This window comes from Mixophyes fleayi, chromosome 4 (assembly GCF_038048845.1).
Source record: "Mixophyes fleayi isolate aMixFle1 chromosome 4, aMixFle1.hap1, whole genome shotgun sequence".
Taxonomy (NCBI): Eukaryota; Metazoa; Chordata; class Amphibia; order Anura; family Limnodynastidae; genus Mixophyes; species Mixophyes fleayi.
The window spans coordinates 186,908,783-186,919,834 of NC_134405.1; the positions used below are offsets into that span (position 1 = coordinate 186,908,783).

An 11,052-nucleotide genomic window follows, 5' to 3' on the forward strand; every position below is an offset into this window, starting at 1 on the left:
ACTCTGGGCAGATGATAATGCATGGGGCAAAATAATAAATGGACTCCTTTATAAATACTCCCATTGTAGTAATACACTCACCCATGTCATCCCAAATTTCTCTACTTTTCACTGGAAAAGCCTAGAAAAGTGTATATGTAAGACCACCCTTAGGGCCAGGAACTGCTCATTGGGCCCTGCATTTAGTACACATAGGGCCTGATTTTGAGTTAGGAGCAAAGTAAAAAAAAAGGAGCAAATTTGCACCTTGGCAAAACCATGTTGCTTTGGAGGGGAGGATACACTTGCAGGGACAGATTTATAGTTTGGATCTGGCATGTCCTAGATCAACTTTAATTTCAGCGTAAAAATAAAGCTATCAAATATTTGTGTGTTACATGAAATAACAGCCAGTATTTCCCTTGCCAGCAAAAAAATAAGTAATTTTGTACCCCTTGCATTGTAACATGGTTTGTCCAAGTGCAAAGTTGCTTCTTTTCTTTGCTTTGCTCCTAACTCAAAATCAGGCCCTTACTGTTTATACAGTCCATATAGTCAAGGATGACAGGACCGCTGCACAGTGACATCATATTGTATTTTAGAATGACAACTTCCACGTTCTCCTAATGTACTTTGGCAGATGTGGGCAGGAGTCTGATGAAAACGCAACAAATAGGGGTGATTCCAACCTCTACCAAGACCCAAAAGGTGTGTCACTAATTCAACCATGGCCTCTCAATAGCTAGATCAATTTATTTTTCCAGTTTTAAAATGCCCTCATGGTGCGAGACATTACAGTAATTTAGTGAACCCACCAACTTATTTTCATTAATCTCTAGTGATGAGCAAATGCTTCATGTTTCCCCTTTCTTCCGCTTAGTATATCCTTCATATATATATATATATATATATATAGAATCATAAAGATTGAGCTCACCCCTGGCTGTCAATCCCGTGACTCAACTGTAATAGGAGGAGAAGGTGTTGAAATAAAATGTATTTAACTTACAAAGGTGAGAAAAGTTAAGTATTCACTGTAGATGTCATTCCAATATTAATTTGATAAATAACCTCTGTATGATGTGTTTGAAATATATTGGATTATAGAACCCACTGAACAAAACCTTTAACTCTAAATTCTATAATAACCTGTCATGTGACCATAGGCAAGTAGCTTTAAGCCTACCTTTATTTGTTTATCACCATAAACAAAAATAAGTACCCAGTAAGCCAAATTGTATTTGCCAATTTTGGTAAGAATTAAATGATTAATAATTCAATGTTTTCTCATGGATGAATCACAAAGCACATAACTTAGACTGTAATCTCAATTGATCGGGGAGAATATGCCTATAGAATTTGGCGTACAGGCTATTTCCCAAAATTCAATGAACAATAATGTCGCTCCAACATACGTTGCATTAGAGTGGTGTTGAGTCATTGTGGAACAAATAAATGCATTGCAAGTTTGCTTTGCTCCTGAAGTAATTCAGGATAAGATCATATAAAAATTATGTGGTACAGCAAAAAATAAACAGCACAATAGGCTTACACCAATAAATGTAATAGTCAATGTGTTGTGTAGTTAGTTTCCTTTCTCATGCTAACACATAATATTAAGATCAGTCGAACGAGCAAAATGTGAGTGAATTTAGGTTGCAGTTATCTCACCTCTAGCTTTATTAGTATTTATTTTATAGATTTAGATGTACCCTTCTTATAAGAAAGTTTACAATATTTATTAGTTCCCCCCCAAAAAATGTAAAGCGGAATAGAGAAAAGATGAATCAATATTTCATTTTTTTATATTTTATTCAAATGTCTAAGGATAATGATGGTGAAGGGAAAGATGAATGTCAGGCTGACAACAGCTTTTATGCAGATTGAATATCATGTGTTTATTTAGCACACATTGAAATAGACCAATGTGTTTTCAGGTGAGCTTAAAGCTTCTTTCTTTATAATCTGACTTTTATATTGTCCTTAGGATATCTGTGAGTAGACTTGACCAATGTTGTTACGAGCACTAGCGCTTGGCTAGCAGGTGCAGTCTTATTTGTCTAAGTTTTAACACTCATTCTCCGCATGATCACCAATGACCCTTTGAGCATTGTACAGAATGGATATGCATATAGGTAAATGTAATGTCACTTCAGGTTTAAGGAAGGCTGTCAGCCTAACAACCCAAGACTATACCTTTCTGATATAAAAGTGACATAAGTGAATGATTTTAACTCTTGTTATTTATATGTAGACTATTGCTGGACTCTCTGATATCACCATACCTAGGACGTTTTGGTTTGACCCAGAGTCTCAGGGTTTTTAGGTACAACTCTGGGTCTGAGGTTCATGGCTTAAATCTGAGGACCAACCTAAAGTCTCTTACTTTATGTTATTCACTAACTTGTTGGCATCACTAAAATCTATTTTAGATCCTTAAAATTAGTGGTTTTCATACTTATAAGCCAACATTGAAATGATTGTGCTATTCGCCTACTGTAGACAGTTGGCAGCTGGCAAATTTTAACCTGGGGGGAAGACTCGACTCAGCAGCCTATAAGGAACATTTTAGAATGTAGGTGGGCCAGTGACCCAGCCCAAGGTAGTCCACTATGGGACTGCTCCAGGAGGGCTCCCCTGCCCCCCTGCCCAGACTGCCCCTGACTGTAGATGAATTTATTTATTTATTTTTTTAAATTCTTTATTTTGGTTGGTCATATAAGCAAATACAGGGAATAACACTGTGTTATTGTTGTACAGACGTATAGAAACAGTCAGAACAATCGAATCAACATTTTGTACATAGATGACATTTTTATATGGATAATTCAGGCATATTATGAATTCTGATTATAGGACAATGGGTGAAAGAAAATTAGATTATCTTCACTTAAGGCTGATATGATATTGTGATTGTACATTAGAGCTTGGGGTCAGCTTGTTAAGACATTCTCCAGCCACAGACTACAGTTTAGTAGCATGAACCCTGACACATATATATATATATATATATATATATATATATATATATATATATATATATATACAATCTACTGAACTCTGCTGAGAAAAAAATGCAATTCTGGTGCAGTTAAAGAATAATAACTAAATATTTGGTGTACTAAACCTTCTTCATTCTAACTACCGAAACATTTACAAGGACTCAAAGTTAAGAGACATTCTCCCTTACCAGTGTCAACTTCTGCATTCTGTTGATTCCTATAGGTTAAAATGTATGTTCTTGCAGATGCTACATGTTGACTCAGCTGTTTACATTCAAAAGCCAGGCTGTGAGCCCTGGATCATCAATGTACTACATGTGCTGGATGGTGCGTTTCTCCCAAATGGCCAAACCACTGGAATGGAACCTCTGCTGTGCTTATTGCCTAAAGGGAGGTTTATTGTCAAAGTAAAAATTGTGGGTGGATTTCCAGACTATTTATAATTACTGGGTGCAAAGTGAATTGCTATTCCCAGTGCCAACATACATACACTTACATATTTACTACAGCAGATAAGACTTGTGAAATTGAAAGTTCAAGTTTCTTGCTTGGAAACATTTATAAAAACTGGCATTCTTTTCTTCTTCTTTTTGCCTACTTGTCTGTGCTACAGTTTTTGCAAAATGTCCTCCAGTATTTTTTTTATATAAGTGTTTGCTTTAAAAGATCACTCTTTTGTGCTACATAACAACAAAGGGCCACATGTATAGTTAGACACTATTTCCATCTAAAACGCAGATGTAAATTGCATCCGAAAAAAAGACCCAATTTCCATGGGTACTTTGAGCCGGACGCATCTCAGCTGCCAGGTGCATATGGGTCTGAGTCTACATAAGCCGCATTTGCGGCAACAGAACCATAACACTTACATGACCCCTCCTTTCCTTCCCAGGATGTTACTCAGTCTTCATATGGTCGTAACTAGTGTTTTATGTGCATGCAAAGAAGTAAAATGCATTATGTGCAGAAAACCGCACTTTGCAACCAATGCTAGATGACCCCCAGAATATTTATATGGCAATATTTCTGTAAATGTGCTATTAGTTTCCAGACATTAAAATCCTCTTTTCATATCTTCACAAGTATGAAATTATTGAAAGATTTTTATTATTTATTATCATTTATTTCTAAAGCTCCACAGTATACTATTCAACAGTAGCAGACACCCTCTGCAGCACTCCGGAAACCCCTACATATTTCTTGGATGATGTCACTAGATTCCAGATATTTGTACCCTAGTTTTTTAAGGGCATCATAGCAAAATAGACTAACTGTTACTTGGTATTTTAATGACATCAGTATTGATTTATGTGGCAATGGCAGGTCCACCTTAAGCACAGATGCAATGTAATTGAGCCAGTAACAACACATTTTGAGGCACCGTTTTAAGAGTTACATAAGTTAAAGGTGTCAAAGAAAATTAAAATGATTTCGCCTCACTGTCTTCTTTATTTATATTTCCAGTAAACTAAGTTTTGTATTATGTAGATTCCGCTGACAGCTGTTGGTTATTTTTCAGAAGACACAAAGCTAATCTTTGTTTAATAATTCCATTTGTCCAATGGAAAGATTGACATTGTAGTGCAAAGGTCTCCACAGTTTGTTTGAGACAGTACAGCTATTTTATAAGCTAAGTGTGGTGGACTTACACCACTGCTATAACAAACTTCCTCACATTCCAACTGTAACCTACAATGACATACATAATGTTACATTTTTTTTGCTGTGGAAAATTAGAAACATTTTACATACCATCACGCAAAACACAGAAATTCATCAACGAGGTGAAAAATATCCAACACATGTCCTTGTTCACAGGAAAACTATTCCCTTTGGACAAATTGTGAAATAAAACCCTGGATATAATAAAGTCACAAAAACTAATTTACTGTGAAAAGGGTACATTTGCTTCTGTACTAGGCTCTAGTACATTGGAGTAGAAGAAACTGACTGAAAAAAATAGATTGTATGACACTGTGGGTGTTGGGACTCTTACCAGTGGGTGACTGAATGTGTCCCATATTAGGCTGGCTAGATCTACTGAAAAATCAGTGGAGGATTTAATGATTGTGTATTGCATGGGGTTCAGCAACAAGTGGCATATAGAGAGTACATTAATCCTTGCCATAGGTCTCTGCAACAAACTCTACTCCATCTGTGTTAAGTAATTATTAATGCAACTTAATTACTTTCAGCATTATTCATTCCTAAGATGTCTGAAAGCTTCACACTTACACAAATCCACAATCTCTCTGTAGAAACGTTAGGAGAAAAACATGATTTTTTTTAAAATGCATTTTGAGGGGTGGCAATAAAAAAAGAGTCTTTCCAGTGCAGTCCTGGAATTTATATGTTTCCAAAACCTCACTAACAATTCCTTCATTCACGCAGCTTTGAGGTTAGTCTGGATGTGCTTTATGCTAACCATGTGGGTATCTGCACACCTGTGCAAAACATTTCCCAGACTCCTTTCTGACAATATATCAATAGGTAAAAGAATGCCAAGCAGGACTCATGTAGAATAAATAAGAGAGCCAAGTTACATTCCATTCTCTACTCCCTCAAGCAAGGTTAGCATTACATAAACGTATTTTTAAGGAGGTAACAAGTTCGTGTCAGGCATATCAGATGAAAATGACTCTGCACAGGGCAGTACCACCTAGAAAGCCTCCATCTTTCACTGCAACAACCTTGATAATCTGCAAATGTTTTCATGTCATCAGTTGGCTTGTAGATTATTTTAATTTATAATATGTGATGTTGACAAAGATTTAAAGATACAGATACTAAAGAGTTTTACAAAGAACCTGCTGTATAAGATGACTAGCTTAGAAACTCCCAGTAACTCCCGAATAAAAGAACAGAGTGTACTTCCACACTCACTGAGCAGTCCTACCTCTTCATCTATGTATTTGCCACCAGACATGCTGTCCTTCAGTTACCAGGAACTCTGATTGAGATTTCACTGAGGTATGATTTAAGGGATCTGAGGGAGGAAGATACTGCATTGTGTACAGGCACAGCTAGGAAAGGAGGGGAAGGAGGTGGCTGTGAGCATGATTATTGCTGGCAGCTTTCCAATATTTGTTCTGCTTGGTTTTGGAATAGATGACAGCATGTTGAACTGAGACACATCCCCAGGGCTCATGAAACACCAGGACAAAATAAGGTGCTGTGAGCAACAAAACGTTTCATCCTCAGTAACATTATATACATACTTACATACATTACTGGGACAGTACATGTTCTCTCCTCTAAACAGCACTGATGTTATTGTACATTGTTAATCCTGCTCTTTATTATGGCTCCTGAAACTTTAAAAATGTGTTTAAGTTACTGATAGTTGGAAAAAGTAATTAAACACAATATGTTGCAAAGGGTAGCTCAAAACTGAATGAATGTACTGTTCATAACTATGTTTGTGTACTGCACGCATGCTGAAAAAATGCATACACATACATCCATATATAATGTTTAGCGTATCTTTGAATTGTGTACCCCTTTGTATAGAGAGGCAGAACAGGGGTGAGCAAGTTTAGGCATAGTACAGGAAGAGTGTTTTCATGTTATTGTGACACCTGGACATAGACACATCAGAATATACGCCCACTGGTTGGCGTATCTTTTGGGAGTGCTAGAAGCAAGGAGCAATGATGATAACGACTATCAGAAGCACTGTCTAGCTGTTTCTAATTGACTGATTGCTTACCAACCCTTCCAGCTAATAGTACTTTGATTATTAGTGCAGTGACATTTCCATTTGGAATACTAAAGAAGATTTTCATTTTGTTTTTAACTGGAAAACAACAGATGTTTGCATTTAATTTACTCATCATTGTGTTTGAATTATTACATTTTATATTTCACATTTTTTAACACACACACATCAAGTGGCATACGGACAGCAGTCAGAGATGGATGCACCTTAGAGCAACTCTGTTCTTAACTTCCCACAAACATAAAACATGTAATAACTTGTGACTGCAGTCTGAGGTTATTGCCAAGGAGTGTCATCATATTAGGGAAAAGGTTTTTGGAGGATCTGCTGAGTACCGTCTCAGGTCATCTGCTGGGCCCATTGAGTTTAACTGTCATTGCTGCCAAATGTCTTGAGTGTTGCATCTCTATTCCTCCTTTGCTGATCTTCACTGCTGCCTTGATAGCAGCTCCCATCGAATATGGGGAACAAATGTCCTGGCTCTATTTCCAGCAGTGTGTATGACACTAAAGAAGTATACTTGTTTACACACAGTGGGGTCTATGCATCATAAGATGTGGTGCAGCAAAATATGCATCACTGCACAACGCAGTGATGCATAGTTATGCACCACTTAAATGCACCATGCCGGGACTACTCTGTGAGCCCCGGCGAAGTGACCACTCTGATGCAAACACTTTTTCTTGTTTAGCATCAGCTTAGTGCTGCTAGTGTTAGGAGGAAGTGCTGTGCGCATGAAGAGCAGGAGGCACATAGAGGACCACACTGGATCTGACAAGGAGGCAAAGAAAAGAAGATTCTACTTTCCCAACCTCCATTCCAGCGCAGGTAAGTCTGGCCCCTCTGAAGTGCTCCCCAGCATTGGTGACAGCATACCTGAACAGATTTACTGTCAGCCAATCAGTGGCCAGGACGGTTTGTCAATCAGGGCTCACCTTTGGCCATTTGAATTTGAGCTCCGTGGCGAGCCAATCGGTGCTCGCTGCATTGTTGCTCTGCGCCCTTGTGACAGCTTATAATCCACCATTGCTAGTGGCACAGTTAGTCCGACAGCGGAGAGAGACCCAAGAGGAACTCCAAGGAGCTCAAGCAAGAATAGTTACGGTGAAATAACAGCGCCGAGTTCAAACAAGAATATGATGGGGCAAGTCAGAAGAGCTCCAGTGGAAGATAGATGATTTTAGGCACTGAAGAGCCAGATAATGTCGGGATGAAGAAAGAAGGCTGCTGGAGTCCATCCACAGGAGAAGCAGCTAAGGTAAGGCACTGAGCTTTCATGGTTCCCTGCCTGCTGCTGACGAAAGCTGCCAGAGACAGGTAAGGCACATTTTCGGGCACAAGGCTCATGGGCATATTATTCAGACACTAGGCCCGTGTAGCAATTAGTCAGGCACAAGGTCCATGAGAACCATTAGTGTATTGTAGTGCCCTTATTTCCTTACATTTAGAATGCACTTGTACATTCAGACTTAGAAGCCTGTGTGACACAGATTTACTAGGCTCAGAGCCTAGGATACAAAAACAGAACATTTTATATCAGGCATAACCTGTATCCAATATAATTCAGGCACTAGGCCTGTGGTGGCAATTTGGATGTTAGGCCTGGCTTAGGGTAAGAGGTTAGCCCCTGTTTATTTAGAGACTGTGTCTGCCTGATACCCCCTTTTCTACCCTCATGGATACTTTTGCAAGTGGTCACCTAGTCATGTGAGTAGCATCATGTATTGTGTCCCTGTACTCATAAGTCAAGCCCCCATTAAAGGTAGGCTTTTGTTATCTTATCCTGCATTTTCCCATTTCTCCTCTGACTGGCTGTCTGGAATTGTGGGTGTCTTAGATAGGGTAGTACACTACACCTATTGTTAGAGCTTGATGTTGTGCAGCATATCGATCACATAGGGGGGTATTCAATTGTTAGCGAGTTTGTAATTTCGAGCGAGTTAAGTCTTTTTTTCTTATTTTTTTTAGGGGGGGGGGGGGCGGGGGCGGTGGTTGTGCCTGACCACAGTCAGCTTTCATCAAAATTGTGAAATGTAGCATGTTATTTATTTATTTTTTAAAACCAAAAGCGTTTGCTCCCCACTCTATACTTAGTCTTAACCCTAGTGCTGGCAGGCTATTGCTGTGTGTGTTTAAATCTTTGAAAAATTTTGCGTAGGGTTCCCCCTATTTTCATTGAACCAGCACTAGGCAAACCAGCCGGGGTGATAGGCACTATAACGGGGGGGGGGGGGGAACGCAGTTTGGGTCCCACGGCCATAATGACTAAACACCCACAGACTGTTCAGCACTGGCCTGGATTCCCTAGGGAGTGTGGTCCGCTGAAAAATGTAAGCGGGCCACCCCCCTAGGGACATCCAGCCCAGTGCTGATAGCACTAGGGCTCTTCCTACTACCCCTGGGCTGTGGGTAGTAGAGTAATAAATGGGGATTTTGTATGAAAAAAAATAAATTTTTGACTTGTGGAACTACATGTCCCAGCCAGCCATGTTGGCCTAAATAGTGTGGGCATGCTGCTACTTGTCTAACTACAAGCACCAGCGTACCCATGGCACCCAGGGCATGTTTGCACTTGTGGAACCACAAGTGCCAAAATGCTCTTGCGCCCACGGCTGGCTGTGATCTGTAGTTCCACAAAGCAAAATGTTAAATAAAAGCACAACACCCTCATTCCAACCACAAATCTTTATTAAAAATAATAAAACCCCAAGAAATACAGTAAGCACCCACATGTACACCATAGATTTTAATTAAAAACAAAAAAACGCAAAATACTCACCATGGACGAAATCCTCAGTTTTCTGATGCTTTACCTACACACACTCATTTACACAAAGTCCCAACAAATATTTGTACCTTATAAATGTCCATGCTTGGCCAGTGTTCACGAAATGTTTGTAAATGGCCAAAAATTTACCTACTTGTAAAATCTATCTGCTGTTCAGGGAAGGGGGGGGGGGCATTGTTGCTTGCAGTGCTGGGGCCCTTCTTGATTGCAGTGTGGGGGCCCATTCTCTTGTGCAGTGCTGGGGCCCTACTTGATTGCAGTGTGAGGGCCCATTCTCTTGTGCAGTGCTGGGGTCCTTCTTGATTGCAGTGTGAGGGCCCATTCTCTTGTGCAGTGCTGGGGCCCTTCTTGATTGCAGTGTGAGGGCCCATTCTCTTGTGCAGTGCTGGGGCCCTTCTTGATTGCAGTGTGAGGGCCCATTCTCTTGTGCAGTGCTGGGGCCCTTCTTGATTGCAGTGTGAGGGCCCATTCTCCTGTGCAGTGCTGGGGCCCTTCTTGATTGCAGTGTGAGGGCCCATTCTCTTGTGCAGTGCTGGGGCCCTTCTTGATTGCAGTGTGAGGGCCCATTCTCTTGTGCAGTGCTGGGGCCCTTCTTGATTGCAGTGTGAGGGCCCATTCTCTTGTGCAGTGCTGGGGCCCTTCTTGATTGCAGTGTGAGGGCCCATTCTCTTGTGCAGTGCTGGGGCCCTTCTTGATTGCAGTGTGAGGGCCCATTCTCTTGTGCAGTGCTGGGGCCCTTCTTGATTGCAGTGTGAGGGCCCATTCTCTTGTGCAGTGCTGGGGCCCTTCTTGATTGCAGTGTGAGGGCCCATTCTCTTGTGCAGTGCTGGGGCCCTTCTTGATTGCAGTGTGAGGGCCCATTCTCTTGTGCAGTGCTGGGGCCCTTCTTGATTGCAGTGTGGGGGCCCATTCTCTTGTGCAGTGCTGGGGCCCTTCTTGATTGCAGTGTGGGGGCCTATTCTCTTGTGCAGTGCTGGGGCCCTTCTTGATTGCAGTGTGGGGGCCCATTCTCTTGTGCAGTGCTGGGGCCCTTCTTGATTGCAGTGTAGGGGCCCAATCTCCTTTGCAGTGCTGGGGCCCTTCTTGATTGCATTAATGTTCTTTTATTTTTTTATACTAAAATGAGTGCCTTAACCACTCCTCATTTCAAACTCGCTAGGACCAATAATAGAGCGCGAGGGGGTGGATGCAATGTTAACAATTGAATTGAGCGGTTTTTTTTTTTTTAAACGAGCGCTCGAATAGGAAAAAAAGAGCGCAGGATTTTCACCCGTCTCGCTAACAATTGAATACCCCCCATAGTGTATTGTTAGGACCAAGGCACTGTTGTTGTTCTTCTAATAGTTAATACTAGAGTGGGTAGTAAACATTAGTAAGGGTAGACAGTTCTGTAAGAGGAGAGTGCAGTCCCTACTTCTGGTCATCATCTCAGATGGGCGGCAGAATCCTCACTACTTCCTCTGAATTGCTGTCTTTCCCGTAGAAGTGGTGTGTGGAGAGCTGTTGCTGCAGATGACACTAGAGAGTAAAGATAGAAACTTATTGTTTTGTATATATAAAGTACA

General features: G+C 40.7%; 1 protein-coding gene across 1 annotated transcript in view; it reads right to left on the reverse strand.

Annotated features, from left to right (window-relative positions):
• The window catches only part of CAV1 (caveolin 1), a 38,046-nt gene extending 32,049 nt beyond the window's left edge, over positions 1–5,997 (reverse strand). The window contains exon 1 of the mRNA XM_075208985.1: positions 5,878–5,997. Within this exon, the coding sequence (XP_075065086.1) occupies positions 5,878–5,907 (30 nt within the window). The 5' untranslated portion in view covers positions 5,908–5,997. The remainder of the gene's footprint in view (positions 1–5,877) is intronic.
• Between the last annotated feature and the right edge of the window lie 5,055 nt (positions 5,998–11,052).